General features: G+C 47.9%; 1 protein-coding gene across 1 annotated transcript in view; it reads right to left on the bottom strand.

Annotated features, from left to right (window-relative positions):
* Positions 1–22,116, bottom strand: part of atp9a (ATPase phospholipid transporting 9A) — a 185,461-nt gene that overhangs the window by 25,400 nt on the left and 137,945 nt on the right. Inside the window, exons 19-22 of the mRNA XM_078236446.1 lie at positions 17,604–17,702; positions 14,399–14,488; positions 12,248–12,392; positions 1,370–1,434 (exon numbers count right to left, since the gene is read on the bottom strand). Of these exons, the coding sequence (XP_078092572.1) occupies positions 1,370–1,434; positions 12,248–12,392; positions 14,399–14,488; positions 17,604–17,702 (399 nt within the window). The remainder of the gene's footprint in view (positions 1–1,369; positions 1,435–12,247; positions 12,393–14,398; positions 14,489–17,603; positions 17,703–22,116) is intronic.

Below are 22,116 nucleotides of genomic sequence, written 5' to 3'. Positions count from 1 at the left end.
TACTTCAACTGCCAGTTAAAAATAATATATCTCCTTTCTACTTGAAAGTGGTCTCTAGTGGATCACTCCTTGTCACTTAATTCCTGTTTCTTGTGGCCTCTCTGTCTCCCTGGATTGTGACCTTTTGCTTTGAAAATACTGAACTCTTCAGGACGACTTTTCCCTCAGAAGCCTGATTTTTTTTTTAAATAAAAAAGCTATAAAATATAAGCATGACACAATTCATCCATTGTGTTTCATGTGTATATATACTATATGTTTAAAATCAGACTAGGCTTTTTTCTAAAAAATCCCTACAGTGCAGAAGGAGGCCATTCAGCCCATCGAGCCTGCACCGACAACAATTCCACCCAGGCCCTTTCCCTGCTAATTACCCTGACACTAGAGTCAATTTAGCATGACCAATCAACCTAACCTGCACATCTTTGGACAGTGAGAGGAAACCGGAGCACCCGGAGGAAACCCACACAGTCACGGGGAGAATGTGCAAACTCCACACAGTGACCGGAGGCCAGAATTGAACCCGGGTCCTGGAGCTGTGAGGCAGCAGCGCTAACCACTGTGCCACCATGCCGCCCCTTTGTTTTACAAAGCCGCCACTTGTGGCTGTGCTATCCAGATTCAGCCTTCTAGTTCCCTCACACCGATCAAGGAAACCCCCGAGTCAGTTTAATTTTGTGGTGTTGCTTCACTTGCCATGGGTAGAGATACTCTCAGGCAGCACACAATGTGCTGGGCCCTGCTATAGTGATTGCTGGCTTCTTGTACAACCAGCTGCAACATGCAAGGTAAATTTGCTGAGATGCGCTAAAATTGAGAAGCAGGCAGGCAAATGATACCCGTGGCATTGAGATTGGACACTGCCGGTAAGGTTACAAATAGTTTTAACGGAGCAATTCCATATTAAACTTTACTGCTCTCTGTCTATGGGTTTACCTAACAGCAATTGCTTTTCTTACAGCACCTTGGCAAATTTAAACTTGTTAAAGCATTTTACACAATATGGAGGTGTAATATGTATCACTCTCTATTGATTATATAATAGTGTGTACACAAAATAATCTGCGATATAAAATGCTGTGGAAACAGATCAATTTGTGGTCAGGGAGTACGCAGAATGAACCCTGGCTCAATCCAGAACTGCCAGTGGGGTGAGTCCAGTTTTGTAACCAACCCTATATACCCGAATAAGTGCAGGTGAGCATCTGGCCCACGGGTTGGGTCTCGTTCGCATCTGCTCATTGCATATTGGTTTGTAAATCATTACTTGGAGTTTGTTTGACTTAGATTAACCGGTATAACCAGGACAAACCATGAATGCGTTAAAAGCTAAACATACCGATAGGTTTTCAAATCCCAGTACCCTTACCTTGCCTTCAATCCCCACTCCACAGTCAGCAGCCTGGATCATACTGACATCATTTCCTCCATCACCTGCAACAAAATATGCATCTCTAAATTCCAAACTAGTTTTAAATCTAACACATATTATGCACAACGTATTTCTCAGTCTCTTAGCGGTACAGTGCTGAGTAGGGTAAATCATATTATCCCTGTTCAATATCAGGACAGGCTAGATGCCAGTTAAGAGGACACTATAATGTAGACACTATTGCAATGACCTAATCATCCTCAGGTATATAGTCTGATAGTTCAGTGAATAAACACACCACTTGCTTGAGTAGAACATGTGCACTACAAACAACTCAATATAATTTCTGGGCCTTAAAGTGAATGTTAAAATTACAGCATATTCTGTTTTAATTTACTCTGACAAGTGAAAATATAAATGGTCTTCCCTCAGATTTCTCTGACATGAAAGCTTCACTCGCTGCCGGGGGAGGTAGTGGAAGCAGATACAATAGTGACTTTTAAGCGGCGTCTGGACAAATACATGAATAGGTTGGGAATAGAGGGATATGGTCCCTGGAAGGGTAGGGGGTTTTAGTTCAGTCGGGCAGCATGGTCGGTGCAGGTTTGGAGGGCCGAAGGGCCTGTTCCTGTGCTGTAATTTTCTTTATTCTTACTCCCCGTTTTCACAGGCACAAAACTCTTCTGCCAAATATCTCTTCCCTCTCCCCTTACAAAAGACTCCCTATCAAACCAATCTTTCATCAGCAGCTCTAGTCAAACTGTAAGTTAGGCCAATCTTACTCTGCCAACTCAAGCATTATGGTGTCTATCCCTGGATTTGCAGTGCTCCCTCCTCATGTATGACTAATGTAAGAACACTGGGAAGACTTCCTGCCATTCCTTGCATTAGTGCTGAGCTATCTTTGTCTGCAGCCGGTTAGGGGAAAGAAATGAGAGGTTGCAATGTTCACAATGATAGTAATAACCGACTGCCAGAGATTATCCCAGTTGGCACTAATGTCAAACATGCAGCAACATTAAATGATGATTACTTTGGCCCACATCCATGAAAGAGCATGGGTAAACAAATGCTTCCAGGAGAAGGCTGTGGTGTGTATCCTGTACAGAATGAACCTTCGTGGCATGCAATGAAATTATTTTAAAGCAGTGTGAGAGGAGTCTAATTTTGGAGTGTTCAGAACACGGAATTAGAGTCATATAGGTTTACAGCATGGAAACAGGCCCTTCAGCCCAACTTGTCCATGCTGCCCCTTTTTTTTAAACCCCTAAGCTAGTCCCAATTGCCCACATTTGGCCCATATCCCTCTATATCCATCTCACCCATGCAACCGTCTAAACACTTTTTAAAAGACAAAATTGTACCCGCCTCTACTACTCCCTCTGGCAGCTTGTTCCAGACACTCACCACCCTCTGTGTGAAAAAATTGCCCCTCTGAACACTTTTATGTTTCTCCCCCTCACCTTAAACCTATGCCCTCTAGTTTTAGACTCCCCTACCTTTGGGAGAAGATATTGACTTTCCAGCTGATCTGTGTCCCTCATTATTTTATAGGCCTCTATAAGTTCACCCCACAGCTTCTACGCTCCCGAGAAAAAAGTCCCAGTCTATCAAGCCTCTCCTTAGAGCTCAATCCATCAAGTCCCGGAACAGAAATCTCTTCTGCACTCTTTCTAGTTTAATAATATCCTTTCTATAATAGGGTGACCAGAACTGTACACAGTATTCCAAGTGTGGCCTTCCCAATGTCTTGTACAACTTCAACAAGATGTCCCAACTCCTGTATTCAACGTTCTGACCAATGAAACCAAGCATGCTGAATGTCTTCTTCACCACTCTGTCCACCTGTGACTCCACTTTCAAGGAGCTATGAACCTGTACCCCAAGATCTCTTTGTTCTGGAACTCTCCCCAATGCCCTACCATTAACTGAGTAAGTTATGCCCTGGTTCAATCTACCAAAATGCATCACCTCACATTTATCTAAATTAAACTCCATCTGCCATTCATCAGCCCACTGGCCCAATTGATCAAGATCCCACTGCAATTGGAGCTAACTTTCTTCACTGTCCACTATGCCACCAATCTTGGTATCATCTGCAAACTTATTAACCATGCCTCCTATATTCTCATCCAAATCATTAATATAAATGGCAACTAACAATGGACCCAGCACTGATCCCTGAGGCACACCGCTGGTCACAGGCCTCCAGTTTGAAAAACAACCCTCTACAACCACCCTCTGGTTTCTGTCATCTAGCTACCTCGCCCTGGATCCCGTGAGATTTAACCTTGTGCAACAACCTACCATGTGGTACCTTGTCAAAGGAATTAATGGAAGATTTTAGTGGACTCTTTCAGCTTCACTAATCCAGTAGTTTAATTAAACTTCTTCCTCTGTTGCCATCAGGTACACCCTATGGGGGCGATTCCCCCATCGCGACCTGCAACTTTTCTGGCGGGTCGGGCTGGGAGATGCACATCGTCAGCTTTTTTCTGGGATTTGCACATGCGCCGGGAACGCATGTGCATCTTCCAGAGCCGGAGAACAGTCGGAGTCCAGACCACGTTGGAAACCGGCGGGAAGACAGGCAAGTCATTTGAATCTTTTTTTAATGTAGTTTAAATAAGTTTAGCATTTCATCATTGGGAACTTGCCGTTCCCGATCGAATCGCCCACCCCGCCAGGAGTACTTCATTCTGGCAGGGTTTGAGGTAGAACCCCACGTTCGGGGAACTAGCGGGAGACCCCGCCGGAATGAAGGGGGGGGCAATCGGGGCCCCCCCAGGGGGTCGGGCGGTGGGGAGCAGTGCCCCCTGTGCATAGTAACCCTGGCACTGCCAGCCTGTGTGCATTGGCACTGCCTAAGGGGCAAAGTGCCCATGCCCAGGGGCACCTTGGTACTGCCCACCGGGCATCAGGCAGTGCCAAGGGGATGGCCGATAGTGGGTGGGGCCTAGGAGCAAACGGTGGGAGTGGGGGTGGTGGGGGGGGGGGGGGGGGGGGGGGGGGGGTGTCCCGCTGCCACTCTGCATGGCGATTGGTCTGGGCTGGAGGGAGGCCAGCAATCGTGGCGGGCGGGGTGGTGGTCTGCCTCCTGGGCGGGGGGGGGGGGGGGGGGGGGGGGAATCGTCACTGCTGGGTGCGGGGGGCATCAGGGCTGGCCCTTGAATTGTTGTGGGGGCCGCGATCAGGCCATCCGGGGGCTGGAGGAGCAGCACTGTGGGGGTCCCGGGCTGGCCAGCGATCAAGCTAGCCAGTAAACGGGGAGACTGACAGATCGGGGCCACTGCACATGCGAAGAGTTTCAGAACTGTCAGACTCCAGCGCAAATACTCCATTCCCCTGGGTTTTTAATGAGATTCATGATTGTGACCTCTGCATTGCACAGATTGGGGAAATTCGAGTGTGAAGTTGAACTGAGAAAACAGTCATGATCTAGAACAGTTTTCCCACCAATTCAGCACTTTTAGGAGAATCGCCCCCAATGTTACTGATGGCAATTACACCTCCTGCCATTTATTGTTAAGCAGGTTGCCTGTGGAGCCTCATTCAGAGAAGCTGTACCTTGTGCCTGGCTTGCTCCTTTGGGGAAAACCTGCATCTGCCCCTTCAGCACTGCCTGAAGATATGTTTGGAAAAGAAAGACCCTGCCTCGTGTATAACAATGGCTGTTGCTTTAAGCTGAATCAGGCTGCAGCACACAACAGCCAACCCAGCAACGGGCAAACACCAAACCAGAGGCACTTTCCACTCTGGAAGCTTGGGAATTTGTGAAAATTATCCGAGATATATGGAAAACTTAGGCTAGCAATTTACCATGAACGATCTCTCAAGATGGTTGTACAGGAAGCCAGCAATCACAATAGCAGGGGCCAGCACATTGTGTGCTGCCTGAAAGTATCTCTCACACTCTATGAGTATCTCTACCCATGGCAAGTGAAGCAACACCACAAAATTAAACTGACTCAGGGGTTTCCGTGATCTGTGCGAGGGAACTAGCGGGCAGAATCGGGATAGCACACCCACAAGTGGCGGCTTTGTAAAACAAAGGGGTGGCACATTGGCACGGTGGTTAGCACTGCTGCCTCACAGCTCCAGGGACTGGGTTTGGGTCACTGTCTGTGTGGAGTTTGCACATTCTCCCCATGTCTGCGTGGGTTTCCTCCAGGTTCTCTGGTTTCCTCCCGCACCCCAAAGAAGTGCAGGTTAGGTTGATTGGCCATGCTAAATTGTCCCTTAGTGTCCTGGGATGCATAGGTTAGAGGGATTAGTGGGGTGAATATGTGGGGTTCTGGGGATAGGGCCTGGGTGGGATTGTGGTTGGTGCAGACTCGTTGGGCTGTAGGGCCTCCTTCTGCACTGTAGGGATTCTATGTCTGCTTACAGAATCACAAGATTGTTCGACAGAAATACTTTATATACATGCACTCACTTCTACAATAGGTCTGTTCACATTTGGGAAAATTGTTTTTTTTTACTGGAATCAGAGGATAAGTAATCCTATTTATTCAGTGATGCCAACACATCCAGTTCCTTATTAAATAATCATATTGTATCATGCAGCAGCGTCACCTAGCTTTCAGTTAATGAAGTGCTTAGATCTGGTGATGCGTTTCATTCCTCTCCTCTCGTCCTTATGAGTCCTTAACTCACGATTTTTTTCACACAGTACACAACAACCCGCGGGTTTGATTCTGGGTTTATGCTGAGTTAACTGATCTCAGCCGGGGAAGACATTGGGAGTAATGTGTAATTAGCATTGATGGTTCTAAGTTAACGAATTGAACAGTGGGGACAGAGTTGGAAATCAATTACAGCTTCCATTCTTGATTATGTTCCAGCCAGTGAGCCCAGCCCACCCAGGGCTGGGAAGTACTTCCGAGTGGAAGCTTGCTGCAGACAGGATTGGATTTAGCTGTGGTCCGCTGTTTCTTCTCAGCCTACCCAAAGCAATGTCCTACTGGCACTTGTGTTCCAGCAGTACACACTTGACTAATTTGCTGAGGGACCAGAAGCATACATAGATACATAGAAAATAGGAGCAGGAGGAGGCCACTTGACCCTTTGAGTCTGTCCCACCATTCATTTGATCATGGCTGATCATCAAATTCAACACCTTGATTCCTCTCTTCCACCCCTCCCCTCCCCCCCCCCCCCAAATATCCCTTTAGCCCCGAGAGCTATATCTAATTTCTTCTTGAAATCACACATTTTGTCCTCAAGTCCTTTCTATGGTAGTGAATTCCACACATTCACCACTCTCTGGGTGAAGAAATTTCCCCTCACTTCATTATCCTCAAACTGTGACCCCTAGTTCTGGACTCTCCAACCATCGGGAACATTCTTTCTGAATCTACCCTGTCTAATCCTGCTAGAATTTTCTAAGTTTCTATGAGATCCCCTCTCACTCTTCTGACCTCCAATGAATATAATCCTAACCGACTTAAGTCTCTCCTCATCTGACAGACCTGCCATCCCAGGAATCAGCCTGGTAAACCTTCGCTGTACTCCCTCTATAGCAAGGACAACCTTCCTCAGATAAGGAAACCAAAACTCCACACAATACTCCATATGTGGCCTCAGCAACATTCTGTACAATCGCAGTAAAACATCCCTATTCCTGCCAGCCACTGAGGCATTGTAACCAAATGCAACTCCAGGAAACAAGGGGAAAAAAATAGTCATAAAGAATCAAAGTAAAAAGCACAGTCTTTTTAAATTGTTGGTTCTATGTTTACTGTTGGATCCATGCACTGTTTTCTTATAGTCAGAAGGTGGCGCTGTGTACTGACAGTGAGACTGGAATGAGTTCAGAGTTTACAAGGACACTCTTCCAGGTGGTAAACTAAGTTTAAGTTTTAAGTATTAGTGTCATAAGTAAGCTTACATTAACACTGCAATGAAGTTACAGTGAAAATCCCCTAGTCGCCACACTCCGGCGCCTGTTCGGGTACACTGAGGGAGAATTTAGCACGGCCAATGCACCTAACCAGCACGTCTTTCGGACTGTGGGAGGAAACCGAATCACTCGGAGGAAACCCACGCAGACACGGGGAGAACGTGCAGACTCCGCACAGACAGTGACCCAAGCCGGGAATCGAACCCGGATCCCTGGTGCTGTGAGGCAGCAGTGCTAACCACTGCGGCACCGTGCCACTAAGAGGTTGACACTCAATTATTTTTACTCTAAAAATAGTCCCATGAATGAAAGGAATTACACATTTGTCTCACAATAAACCCGTTGGCTGCAAAATCCAGCTTTTCAGTCCCCCGTATTTCCTGCACCACGGTTGTTATTTTGAATGCACAATTGCGTCAGCACTTTGTCTATTGTAGGCTGCACCAGAGGTGTGCGCACAATGTTTGGTGAGTGCGTTGGCGTGGGTGTTAGGAGTGGGCACCAGAAGTATGCAGAGAAGGCAGATCATGACACCAGTCAGACTGTCGTGCTGATTTGACTAGCTGTGCCATTTTCAACTTTAATAAACCAGCTGAAGTCCTCGCTTAAACACACACATGATTAAAACATACATCCAGCAGCAAGGACTTCCCACCAGTGTTTCTTAAAGGAATCATCAACTACTTTTTCATTAGTTGCTGAGTGAATTCTACTGGTTTCGTTTGAGTTTGTAGGAGTGACGAGCTTTCTACTGCAGTTTAAAGTTGGTGCAGTCTGAAAGACGTGCTGGTTAGGTGCATTGGCCATGCTAAATTCTCCCCCAGTGTACCCGAACAGGCGCCGGATTGTGGTGACTGGGGGATTTTGACAGTAACTTCATTGCAGTGTTAATGTGAGCCTACTTATGACACTAATAAATAAATAGTCTGCAGCAACTGGTGCTTCACATGGAGAAGGCCTTGGTTCTGGTCAGATCACTTGCTCTCGGACACAGGAGCTGTACTTAACAATCTCCTTGGGCCACAGCATGTCAGTGCGACTAAGCAAAAGCAACTCAAGAGGGCGGAGGAGGGGAATGGGGATAAGTGGGGAGGGGGATTTCAGCAGGAGGTCCTATCAATCACCAATTTTATTTACTATGCTCCATGCAGTTACATAAATACTAATTTTCCCTCTTCTTTGAATCCACCTAATAGCTTACCATTTTCTATTCTAATATCAACTGGCTCTCCCAGTAATCAGTTCATCTTAGTTTTCCTCTCTAATATATTCTTCTGGTTTCCGCATCCTTGCCAAGTTAGTTTAAACCCTCCCCAGTAGCACTAACAAATTGCCCCACAGGTAAATTGATCTCGGTTCTGCTCCGGTACAACTCGTTTGGCCTGTACAGGTCCCATTTTCCCCTGGGCTGGTCCAAATGTGCCAGGAATCCAAAGCCCCCTCCTTTGACACCACCTTTCCAGCCAAGCATTGATCTGCTATATCCTCCTATTTCTATACTCATTTGTACATGGTACCAGGAATAAATACAGAGATAACCACATTGAGGTCCCACTTATTAATTTCCTACCTTCTTAAATTAAACTGCAGGAACACGAGCCTTTTTCCACCTTTGTCACTCGTACCCATGTGGATCACGGCTACTCACTATTTACCACCACCACTGCCCCCTCACCCTCGGGGTGCTCTGCAGCTGTTCAGTGATACTCTTGACCTCGGCATTGGGAGCCAAAATCCACTTCATTTTAAACAAAAATCATCATTAACGGGCTACTGACCTGAACATTTTGTTGCCTGTGCTATGATGAGGTTGGCATGAACAGGTAGTCAAGATGGAAAGTGCACTTTTTAACCATCTGAGGTGCACTGGGGATACCTCCAAAATGATACCCCACGACCCCGCTTTGTGCCTATCCAGCTGGTCTCCAAAACCCCTCCTCTGCAGCCTCCCCACCCCCCCACAACCGTCCCGAGGGAGTCTGAACCCTCCCTGACCAAAAATCTGCTTTATCCTCCCATTTCTATACTCATTTGTGCATGGTACCAGGAATAAAGAGTCTGGGATCCAGTGCTCTCTCTCTTGGGCCTGCTCTGAAGGGAATGCTAAAGCTGCCAGCTGTTCACGAGGGTGGGTGTTCCTATCCATATTACTAGTGAGGCATGGTTGTTGGCACACACCTGAGCGGGAGAGAGCGCGAGAGAGAGAGAGACTGAGAGAATTTAAGTGAGAGAGAGAGAGAGAGTGTGCATGTGCGTATGTTGGAGAGCAACATGTACACTCATCAAATCCAGCCCTGGGTTACTGAGGGAAACAAGGGTGGAAATTTGGAGCCATGAGTCCCAATCTTCCAATCCTCTGAAAGATTGTTTTCCAGACTACTGGGAAGTATACAATTGCTTTTCCCAAGGATTGCTATTAGGATGACTGCTCTTAGAATGACCGCTCTTTTTTAGATGTATTATGACCCTCTTCCTCCTCTGCCTGAACGTGGGTGTAAAGAACAGAATACCTAAGTTTGCAAATGCTATAAAGGTCAGAAATGTCGTAAGCAAAGAGAAGGCTAGTAACAGACTTCTGAAAGGTTATAAGACAAGACGGCTGCTACAGTATAAAGAATCCTTGGCTTTCTACATGGAGGATAAAATAAAGGGAGTTATGTAAAACCTTCATAAAGCACTGGGCAGAGCTCTGTTGCTGTATTCTGCTGAGTTCTGAGCACCACAATATCAAAGGGATCTCATCAGTGTGTACACCGGTCGATCGGTGTGGCAAGCCCGTAATGTAGGACAGTCCTTTATCGCAGTCTTCTGGTCCTGTTCTGCTGGCGAAATCAGCCTCGTGCTCGGGAAGGGCGCGAGGTTGATTTAAATATTAATGACATGCCGTCTGTCACTAACGAACACGGGATGCAATCGTCCAGGCTCGCTTCCCTCCGTCCCTTCGCCTGCTGAGGTCCTCACTGATGAAGATCACAGATAGTCCCCACCTACGGAGACCAGGTGTGATGGCCTTGCTGATGGGATCGGAGGCCATTGAAGCCCCAGGTGATCGGGGGCAGGGCCAGCCTGGCACCCTGGCACCGCCAACCTGGGGTGGAGCCAGAGAGGCAGTCCTGATGCGGAATGGGGTCTAATGGGGAGCTCCGTAAGGGGTTGGGAAGGGGAGGGGGGGCGGTTGACCAGCCGGGCAGTGATCAGGAGCGGGTGAGGAGCAATCGGCCGGGGCCACGATTGGGGAGGAGGTGGGTGAGGGCGATGTTTGGGGTGGCGGGGTGGGGATGGGGGCAGTGACTGATCTCCCAGTATACTGTATACACTGGTCAGAAGTCCCTGGTAAAGAGAGCAGCAGTCCGTAAAATTTTGTGTCGATTCTCCATCCATTTACATGCACAGAGGAGTCAGGCACTGTGAAGCTGAGAGTTTCTGAGGTTTGTTTTTTTTCTGCTGTGCACATTCATCAGTGAGTCAACCAGCTTAGATCCAATCTATTAAATTAAGACCTTGAAATGGTTTGGTGCAATCAGACCACATACAAAGAACTCCAGCTTCCCATAACCTTGGTTCCAGCAAACGCCTTTGATGTAAGGCGAGAAATTTAATATTTTGTGCCAAATTTATTAGATCAAGCAATAATTGGAAATAAGCATAAAAAGAATTATGGCAGAGAAGGAAGCTAGATGGTCTATCACCTGTACCGGCTAACAAAGAGCTGTCATCCCACTTTGCAGTTCTTAGCGCATAACCCTGTAGGTTACTACACTTCAAGGGCATTTCCCAAGCATTTTTGAAATGTGATTGAGGATTCTGCATCTACTGTGTTTTCAGGCAGTGAATTCTGGACCTCCCACTACTCTCTGGGTGAAAACATTTCTCCTTCAAATCCTTCTACCAATTACTTCAAATTCTGCCCCTGGTAATGGGTCTATATCTGTAAAAGGAATTAGGTACTTTTTAACCTCGAATTTTACTCAACTCACCACAACCCCCTCTGTTCCTTAAAAAGTAACCCTACCTGATCCAATCCTTCCTCACGGGTAAAATTCCCCAGTTCTGGCAACATCAACTACAACAACATCAATTACAACTGCAAAATGTAGTCCAATCCATCGCGCAAACCAGCCTCCCATCCATTGACACTGTCTACACTTCCCGCTGCCTCGGCAAAGCAGCCAGCATAATCAAGGACCCCACACACCCCGGACATTCTCTCTTCCACCTTCTTCCGTCTGGAAAAAGATACAAAAGTCTGAAGTCACATAGCAACTGACTCAAGAACAGCTTCTTCCCTGCTGCCATCAGATTTTTGAATGGACCTACCTCACATTAAGTTGATTTTTCTCTACACCCTAGCTATGACTGTAACACTACGTTCTGCACTGTTTCCTTTCCCTCTCTATGAGCAGTATGCTTTGTCTGTATAGCATGCAAGAAACAATACTTTCACTGTATACTAATACACGTGACAATAATAAATCAAATCAAATCAACATCTCCCTAAAACCCCTCTTCGGCCACTCTATTGCACTCAGACCCTTCCTATAATTCAGTGACCAGGATTGTACACAGTACTCTAGTTGTGGCTAAATGTTTTATCCAGTCCTAGCTCTTTTTTTTAAAACAATAATTTTAATAATACTAAATTTTTGGTTTACCAAACAGTCTAATTTATGTTGGTACTATAAGATTTTGCTGCAAATGATTTATACAACTGAACAAAACTAATCCAAGACATAGGGTGGTATAATTAGCCAACTGCTGAGTTACAGAATTAGTTTAATCCTCGAACAGTAGGCCATATAACTAGTCACAAACTATAAAACACAGAATGTAGCAGGAATGAGGGGAGAGCATAAGAAAGAAAGCAAAAGAAAACAAATGATAGAGAACAAACACAGGACAACAGTGGTTTGATGTTCATTGTCTAAACATTTCACCCATGGTGGAAAACAACAAGGAGGTTTGTGGTTTCTCACCTACTGCACATGTTAATTTGCGAGTCCTCTGCTGCAGTAGGCGTATGATTTGAGCTTTCTGTGTTGGAGCACATCGACAGCAGACTACAGCAGGGCACTGACAGGCCAGCTCCATGAACTCATACTCGTAGAACTTCAGACACACCTACAGAATGAAAACATGGAGAGGGGGGCTCCCAATAGTAACACATTCATTGTGATTTAGATCGCATGCTGTGATTAAAAGGTGATCAATCAGTGCTTCACACACAACATTTCACCAAGCAAAACCAACAGGACTTTGTTAGAAGTACAATCACACAATCATGGGGCGGCATGGAGACACAGTGGGGGCGGCACAGTGGCACAGTGGTTAACACTGCTGCCTCACAGCGTCAGAGACTCGGGTTCAATTCTGACCTAGGGTGGCTGTCTGTGTGGAGTTCTCCCCGTGTCTGCATGGGTTTCCTCCGGGTGTTCCGGTTTCTTCCCAAAGTCCAAAGATGTGTGGGTTAAGTTGATCGGCCATGCTAAATTGCCCTTAGTGTCAGGGGTATTAGCAGGGTAAATACATGGGGTTACGGGAATAGGACCTGGGTGGGATTGTTGTCAGTGCAGGCTCGATGGGCCGAATGGCCTCCTTCTGTACTGTAGGGATTCTATGAAACTTCTATTATATCATGCCATTTACAACAGTACCAATATACGACACTATTTTATGTCAAAGACCTTCAGGGCTTGTGCAGCCAGCCACATTCCATACCACAGTTCCCGCCTTATTTCATGCTGATATACCCGCTTTAAAAAATTAAATCCTTCAGGGGTGTGGGTGGCTATTTCATTTCAACCACATTGCTGTGGGTTTGGAATCAACCTGACCAATTAAGGATGGCAGGTTTCCTTCCCTGAAGGGGAATTAGTTAACCAGATGGGTTATATGACAGTTCCTCATAGTTTCATGGTCGCCATTACTGAAAAAATGCTTTCAATTCCAGGTATTTTATTTTATTATTTGAATGGTATTATTACTATTCCAGCAGCTGCCATGGTGAGATTTGAACCTGTGTCACCCGAGCAATAGCTTAGGCCTCTGGATTACTGGTCCAGTGACATTGCTGCTAAGCCACTGCCTCCCCCATTTTTCACACATTCTGATGAAAGATCAACTGAAATAGTTCTCCCTCCACTTGCTTCAAATAACACCCAAGCTCCACAAACTGTGGGGGATAGCTTGGCTTAGCGGGATCTGCGAATGCCACATTCTGCGCATGTGTGTAAAAATGGTGCCATGGTGTTGCTGTTGGGCACTGTGACACATTGGGAATAAAACAAAAGTAAACAATAGAGGTTGCAGCAAGTAAAATGGCTATTGTACTCTCCTGACACCAGTCTATCCACCTCTGCCATGGGGGTGAGGGAAACATAATAATACCGAAACGGGTTAAAAATTTGAAAAACAATCTTCTTGCCGGGCCCTTGAATTGAAAATTTGACACAGTTTGTTCAGTTCCTTACCCAACTCTGGATTTATGTGGGTGGTTAATTGGCTCAATGCCAGGCATTTACCAAGTAATCGGGACTTCATTGATGGAATCAAGCATGGCCGATGGAAAAAGCAGCTTCAACTTGTGACCATTGGAGGGAATAGGGCTAGGCTTTTCCATGGTGTCTTCCAATGTCTAGATTCAAACATTAGAAACAATGGCCAGAATCTTACCACCGTTCACGCCGGCGGGATTTTCCCATCCCGTCGCAGTAAACGGAGATTTGACTGGCCGCCCCAAATTACCTGACCTCGTTGCAGTGGGAGCGTGGCGTGAATGGCAGGCGAGATTGCACCCAATACCTTGGGCTGAGTCTTCCCGTCCCGCTCGTCACGGGAATTGTAGCCGGCGGGACACGGACCGTGCAAAGGTCTGTTGACCTTGGGTGGGATTTTCTGCTTTCGAGACGGGTGGCCGGAAAATCCCACCCCTCGTTTCAAGCTACAGAAGGAATATCGGCACCTGTAAATTGATATTGCCAGCAAGAGTTATTGCCTTCCAGAGAGAAGGGTCTAAAAAGGAGGGAATAGGGCAAAAGGGATTGACCCATCAGAAATAAAACGGGGCCGTAATCTGAATTGTTAGAAGAAAATAAACAGAAATGTAAAGCACTGAGATAAATGCTCACCTCGAGTGAGTCACCAGAAATGACCAATGCACAATCGTGTTTCCTTCTGAAAGCGTTAAGCTCCAAGTGTGCTTCTCCTCGATTAGTTATCTAAAAATAAACATATCAGCAGCAGTACAGGTGAGAGTCTGAAATATTCATACCTGTGAAAGAGGAAATTTGAGGATGCTAATGAAAGGCAGCCAGGACCCAGAGAACAGTATCCTGGCAGCGATTAATACCTTCACAAGAGGAATTGGCAACAACGGAAACCATAGACATAAAACACTCGAGTCCTTTGGTTACATTTATTATGTAATATGTATTAGGTCAACAGAGCCAACCAAAAGTCAAGCCAACTACTTAGCACATAACTGACCAAACATGTTCCACATGAGTCACAGTGTTCTTTTCCTTTGATGATTGAGACACTGCTTTCTGCTTCACATCAAGTTACATCTCAGCTCAAGTAACAGAGAAACTATAATCAATTATTGGGAGGCAGCAGCAAAGAAAAAACAGAAAGAATAACATTTCTTTCAAATGCCTTTGTCCAGTTTCTTCACTGCGATATTTGTAGCAACTGCAAACAAAGGTGTCAGTTTACTATTTAAAGAGCTAGAACTTGTCGATCGCAGCCGCAAATCCCGTTACGGCTCGCAAGTTGCCAAACAGAGGATTTGCGGCAGCAAGATCTCAGTTTGAGATTTCCCCGCCGATGACATGATCAGGTTCATGCCTAGAAAGGGCTGAACCTGATCTCCATACATTTTAATAAATTAACATCACTTACCGGCCACGGTAGGGTAACGTCCGCCTGCACCTTATCCTCACACAGTAAGAAGTCTCACAACACCAGGTTAAAGTCCACCAGGTTTATTTGGTAGCAAATACCATAAGCTTTCGGAGCGCTGCTCCTTCGTCAGATGGAGTGGAAATCTGCTCTCAAACAGTGCAAACAGACAGAATCAAGTTACAGAATACTGATTAGAATGCGAATCCTACAGCCAGCCAGGTCTTAAAGGTACAGACAATGTGGGATTGTCTGTACCTTTAAGACCTGGCTGGCTGTAGGATTCGCATTCTAATTAGTATTCTGTAACTTGATTTCTGTGTCTGTGCACTGTTTGAGAGCAGATTTCCACTCCATCTGACGAAGGAGCAGCGCTCCGAAAGCTTATGGTATTTGCTACCAAATAAACCTGTTGGACTTTAACCTGGTGTTGTGAGACTTCTTACTGTGTTCACCCCAGTCCAACGCCGGCATCTCCACATCATGACTCTTATCCTCACACCCAGTCGGCGTGACGTCACACCAACGCGAATCACTACAGCTTTTCAAAAGCGAAAACCAGTAACGATAACCATGCCGGGGGAACAGAGGTGAGTATAGTCCCCAGGTGGTGAGGGACATGGTCACATGGTCCCTGGCACTGCTAATCTGGCAGTGCCAGGGCAGGCCCTCTGGACAGCCCTATTTGGGGGGGGGGGGGGGGGGGGGGTGTTCCCCATATGTTTGTGGTGGGTGGGGGGGGGGGGAGGGAGTGCCCCAATGTCTGCAAGGAGTAAGGGGAGAGCCCTGATGCCTGCGAGAGCTCCGATGTCTGTGACGAGGGGGTGTTGCCCCGATATCTGTGACAGGTGGTGTGCCCCGATGTCCGCGAGGGGGGTGGTGTGCCCTGATGTCTGTGGAGGGGGGAGGGCACTCCAATGTCTGCGGGGGGGGGGGGGGGGGGGGGGGGCCCGATGTCTGTGAGGGGGGGGAGGGGTGCCCCGATGTCTGTGAGGGGGGGGGGTGCCCCGATGTCTGCGAGGGGGGGGGGGGGGGGGAGGGGGGAGCCCCGATGTCTGCAGGGGTGGGGGGTTGTGCCCCGATGTCTGTGGAGGGGGGGGGGGGTGTGTGTGTGTGTGCCCCGATGTCTGTGAGGGGGTTTTGGGGAACGGGAGTTTTGAAGTCGGAGATTGGGTCTCAGGATTCCTGACCTTGTCAGCATCTTTACGATCTGTCCCTCCGGCTGGGTCTGAATCCTGCTTTCCCTTAAAAAATGCACAGAGTGTTGTTCAATACGGCAAGAAAAGACAGCTGTGCAGCCTGCGGCCCTCACACTGCTTTTCTCACTGAGACAACACTCTGTGTAAGTTTGGGAAGATGCCGCCCAAGGCTTGTGATTAGCCTCAAGATTTTCTTTTGCCTTGCTGCGCCCACATAATGGTTGTATTTTTAAAAGTTCCCATTCTATTTGAACAGCGAGCTCTTCGTTGGTGGCTCAACAGCTCACCATGTTGCCTTAATCGTAACTGAGCCTACAGACAACTCAGCTAATTGGAGGTCCCTGTTGGATGTAGCGCACTCTCAGTACTAACTCTAGACCTGCTGAGATTATGCTCTGGAGTGGGGTTTGAACCCGCAGATTTTGAGTGCTACAGAATCAAACTGACTTTAATGTGTCAGGCGTGGCAGTGGTGAGGGACAATGGTTGGCTTCACAGCTCTTCAGCTGATAGAGGAAGGTAAGGTTATAGGAATATCACAGAATCCCTACAGTGCAGGAGGAGGCCATTCTGCCCACTGAGCCTGCTCCAACATCAATCGCACCCAGGCCCTATCCCCGTAACCCCATGTATTTACCCTGCTTATCTCCCTAACGCTAATGGGCAATTTTTCATGGCCAATCCACCTAACCTTCACATCTTTGGACTGTGCGAGGAAACCAGAGCACCCAGAGGAAACCCACACAGACATGGGGAGAATGTGCAAATTCCGCACAGTTACCCAAGGCTGGAATCAAACCCAGGTCCCTGGCGCTGTGAGGCAGCAGTGCTAACCACTGTGCTGCCGTGTCACCCTAGCAATAACAAAATCAGCTGCTGATTGCTATCCATTAAGCCCTGCTAGATCAGGAAGACAACAGTATTTTGATAGTCAAACTGTCAAGACACCATTCAGTGTATGAATAATATATGACCAGTTGGGCAAGGAGTCACTAGCACCCATCATTATCTATGGAGCTATATGTAGCAAAAGTTAGCACCCCCAGGATCGAGGAGGTTAAAATCCTCCTCTTCCCCTCCAAGACCTGCAGTTGCATTTGTTGAAAGAAAGACTGCTATTGGTACAACCATTTCAACAGGTACTTATGGTCTTAAATATCATAGAGCTCAGTGCCATCAGATACTTAGGCGTCTAGTGGCAGCAATGACAAAAACATCATGCTGGAAACACTTACGGTTCGGAAGATGTGAATGTCTTGGTTCCTGGTTACTAAATGTGCATTTTTTGCTGTACAAGTTGCTGTTTCTAGTTTGTCGCCAGTGAGCATCCACACCTAGAAGAATCAGTGTAAAAGTACCAGGGTCTGTTAGTAATCTCAACATTGATGCAAGGTTGTATAGAATGTAAATTTGAATCAAAGATTGGTCGGCAAAACTGTAGCGGGAAAATGGTTTGCCTTTATGGAGGAGATGATTCAGGTAGAGTTGAGGTCCATTTTGATGAGGGGTTATGGGAGGACAAGCAAAGCGGAGCTCCCTGGATGATGAACGAGATGGAGAGTACGATGAAGAAGAAAAAGGGGTTCATATGACAGATGTCAAGTTGATAATACAAGTGAGAATTAGTCTGAAAATCGAAAGTACTGAGGGGAAGTGAAAGAAGAAATAAGATAAAGAGAGAGTATGAAAAGAGCCTGGCAATTAAAATAATGTCTTCGATAAGCGTGTGAATAGCAACAGGTTACTAAAAGGAAGAGTGGGGCTGATTAGGGGACCATAAAAAGGATTGATGCAAGGAAGCAGGGGGCATGACTAAGATAATAAATTGTACTTTGCATTTGTCTTTACCATGTGAAGATAGAAGTTATGCGAAAGGAATGTTGAAACATTCGATGGGTTAATAATTGATAAGAATAGTATTAGAAAGCCGATGGCTGGTTGTATTAAAGTTGATATAGTACCAGCGCAGGATGAGATATAGCGAAACATATTTGGGGAAATAAGGGTGGAAATTGTAGAAGCACTGGTCACAATCTATCAAATACTGATTAGATAGAGGGGTGATGTGAGAGGATTGGAGAATGACAGATGTTACACCCTTTATGCACAATGATGCAATGATAAGCACCAGTCAGTTTAACCTTGATGGTGGGAAAGCTTTCAGAAACAATAATCTGGGATAAAATTGTCACTTGGAAAAACGCTGATTACTTCAAGAAAGCTAGCACGTATTTGTTAAAGGCAATAGAAACAAAGCACGAGTCAAATATGACCCTTCTTCAGAACTACCAAACCTGCGGAGTATTTCCAGCACTTGCTGTTTTAAAGTGCCACATAAGAGGCTTGTCAGTAAAGTTGAAGTCCATAGAATAAAAGGGACGGTGATGGTACAAAGTTGCCTGAGTGACAGGAAACAAGTGGCGAATGGTTGTTTTTCAGAGTGCAGGTGGTGGGGTTCCCCAGGGACCAGTATTAGTGCCACTGCTTTTCTTGATCGATATTAATAATGTAGACCTGCGTTTGCAGGGCACAGTGTCAGATTTGCAGATGACAGAGAACTTGGAAGTATTGTGACTTGTGAGCATACTAGTGATAGACTCCAAGAAGACATTGACAGACTGCTGGAATGAGTAGACATGTGACAGGTGAAATTTAACGCAAAGAATTGTGAAATAAAATATTTTGGAAGAATGAGAAGAGACAATTTAAAATAAAGGATACAATTCTAAAGCGGGCGCAGGAGCAGAGGGACCAGAGGGTATATTTGCAAAATAATTGAAGGTGGTAGGGTGCGGTTGGGAAAGTGGTTAATAAAGCACAAGGATCCTCGGCTTTAGAAATAGAGGCATAGGGCCCGATTTTACCATTGTGTCAACGTGGTAAGGTCGGGTTTGAGGCCATTAACACGATCCGCGCCCGCGTCCGCGCAGATGGCCACTTTACCGAAACCCGGGAATGGCGGCGATCCGATTCATGCCCAATCGGGGTGCAACGGCGATTTAAATGCATTTGCATGCATTTCAATTGAATTAATGAACAGCCCGCCCAACTTTATCAGCATTTCCCCCTTTACCACCACGTTTGCCAATCCGGAACCGCGCCGTAATGGACCTGCTAAAGAAAAGATTGAATCGGGCACTCCAGCTGCTGAAGAGCGGGTTCAGAGCTTCCAACGGCTCTCTGACTCAGATCAGTGGTGGGGGAGGGAGGGGGAGGCGGGTCAGATCATTCTCTGGGTTGGGGGGGGTGGGAGGGGAGTGAGGCCAGATCGTTGTTTGATGTGGAGGGGGGTGTGGGGGAGGAGAAGGAGGGTCAGGTATATCTCTGGTGAGGGGGGAGGGCTGATTGTTGTCTAGTGGGGAGGGAGGAGGAGGCATGTCAAATTTCCTCGGGTGGGGAGTTGGGGGGGCAGGGTGAGTGAGTGAGGCCAGACCATTCTCTGGGGAGGATGAGTGAGGCCAGATCGCTGTCTGGCGGGGGGAGGGGGGGTGAGTGAGGCCAGAACCATTCTCTGAGGGGGAGGGGGGGGAGGGGAATGAGTGAGGCCAGATCGTTGTCGGGGGGGGAGGTAAGTGAGGCCAGACCATTCTCTGAAGGGGGGGGTGGGTGGAAACGACTGAGGTCAGATCGCTGTTGGAAGGGGAGCGGGGAAGGAGGGAGATGGATAAGATGCATCTCAGGTGGCGGGGCGCAGATGGATACCTGGTTTGGGAGGGGGGGGGAGAAGAGGGCAGACGGATCTCTGGTGGGGGGCAGATATATCTCTTGTGGGGGCTCAGGGGGGCTGGGGGTTCTGCTGCCACTCTGCGGGCGATCGGTGGGGGATAGGGGGAGGAGGGCAGGGGTGGCGATCGGGCTGGGTAGTGGGGGGTTGATAAGGGGGACAGCAATGTGTGTGGGTAGTGGGGGGGGTGGATAAGGGGGACGGTGATGTGTGTGGGTAGCGGGGAGGTTGATAAGGGGGGACAGTGATGTGTGTGGGGGCCATCGCTCCCGCTTTAAAATAAAGGATACAATTCTAAAGCGGGCGCAGGAGCAGAGGGACCAGAGGGTATATTTGCAAATAATACCCGCTCCCAATGTGACATGGGCGCGGCTTTTTCAAATTTTTTTTTCCCAACTGCGCATGCGCAGTTCAGAGCTCCGATCCTTTCGGCCACGCTAAGCCCCGCCCACAGCGCGAATGGGGCTGGCGAAGGCTGAGTGTGTATGGGGGCGCCTGAAAGCAGGTTTCTAAGTCGGATCTGCATTACGCCCAGATTCAGCACTTAGAATGAAAATGGTAAAATCGGGCCCATAGAATACAAAAAGCAAGCAAGTTATAGTGAACCTTTATAAAACATTACGTCAGCTTTAACTGGGGTATTGGGGCGGATTTTCCGCCTGCCACGAGAATCGTAGTGGGCCAGGGGTGGTCAATGGAAGAACAGTTGATCGGGGGGTGGGGGGGATTTTTCGGGTTTCGGGGCGAACACAGCCAGAAAATCCCACCCATTGGGGGGAATTTTACCATTTTGAGTCTAAGTGCCGAATCCGGGCGTCAAATAGATCCGCGCCTGGAATCCTCTTTGCAGCGCGCCCATACGCGTTTTGCCGGCTCTGGCCCGATCCGCGCTGTGGGCGGAGCTTAGCGCTGGCGGAATGATCGGAGCTCTGAACTGCGCATGCGCAGTTCGAAAAAAAATGACAGCGCGACCGGGCGCAAAAAAATAGCAGAAAGCGGAGAGAGCGGCTCTCTGACAGTTATCCTCTGGTCAGCGAGAGGGGGGGGGTTTGGAGGGGTTGTGACCGATTCATCGCCGGGGGCGGGGGGGGGTGTGACTGATCATCCCCTTGGGGGTGGGGTGTGTGATGTCTCATCCCGGCGGGGGGGAGGGGGGGGGGCGCTGGCCGAATGTCCCGGGGGGAGGGGGGGTAGGAAAGGGGGTGTGACGTATCATCCTCTGGTCGTGGGGGGGGGTTTCCGCTGCCTGTCTGCGGCCGATCCCTCCTGGCACCATCACTGGTACACTACCAGCCACAGCCATCTCTCCCACTCTCTCGCACCTGCAGGGTAATCTGTGGCTGGTAGTGTACCAGTGATGGTGCCAGGAGGGATCGGCCGCAGACAGGCAGCGGAACCCCCCCGACCAGAGGATGATACGTCACACACCATCTCCTCCCCCACCCCCCGGAGATGATCGGTCACACCCCCTCCCCTCCCACCTCCCCCCCCCCCCCCCCCCCCCCCCCGAGAGGATGAGACGTCGCACCCCCGCCCCCCCCCAGGGGATGAGACGTCACACCAACTCTCCTCCTCCCACCCCCCTCCTGCCCTGACCAGAGGATGACCTGGGTCAGAGAGCCATTGCAGTCTCTGACCCCGCTCTTCAGAGGCTACAGCAGCGACTTCAGACTTTTATTTTGCAGGTCGGTAACAACACGGATGCAGATCGGGCCAGAGGACGGTAAAGTGGGATTTGGCGGTAGAGTTGGACGCGCGGTTCATTAAGTCGATTTAAATGCAGGCAAATGCATTTAAATCGTCGGGCCGCCCGATTCGGGCGCGGGCCGACCCCGTGCCCAAATCGAGTGTTGGTAAAGCCGCGATTTGCTGGGAATTGGGTGCAGATCGCGGTATAGGCCCAAAGGCCAACTTTACTGTGATTTTGCGTCCAAAATCAGGCCCATTGTGTCTAATTCTGGGCACAACACTCGAGGAAGAACGTTAAGGCATTACAGAAGGTGCAGAAAAGATTTAAGTGAACA

This window comes from Mustelus asterias, chromosome 20, assembly GCF_964213995.1.
Source record: "Mustelus asterias chromosome 20, sMusAst1.hap1.1, whole genome shotgun sequence".
Classification (NCBI taxonomy): Eukaryota; Metazoa; Chordata; class Chondrichthyes; order Carcharhiniformes; family Triakidae; genus Mustelus; species Mustelus asterias.
This window is presented reverse-complemented; position numbering and strand designations above follow the sequence as displayed.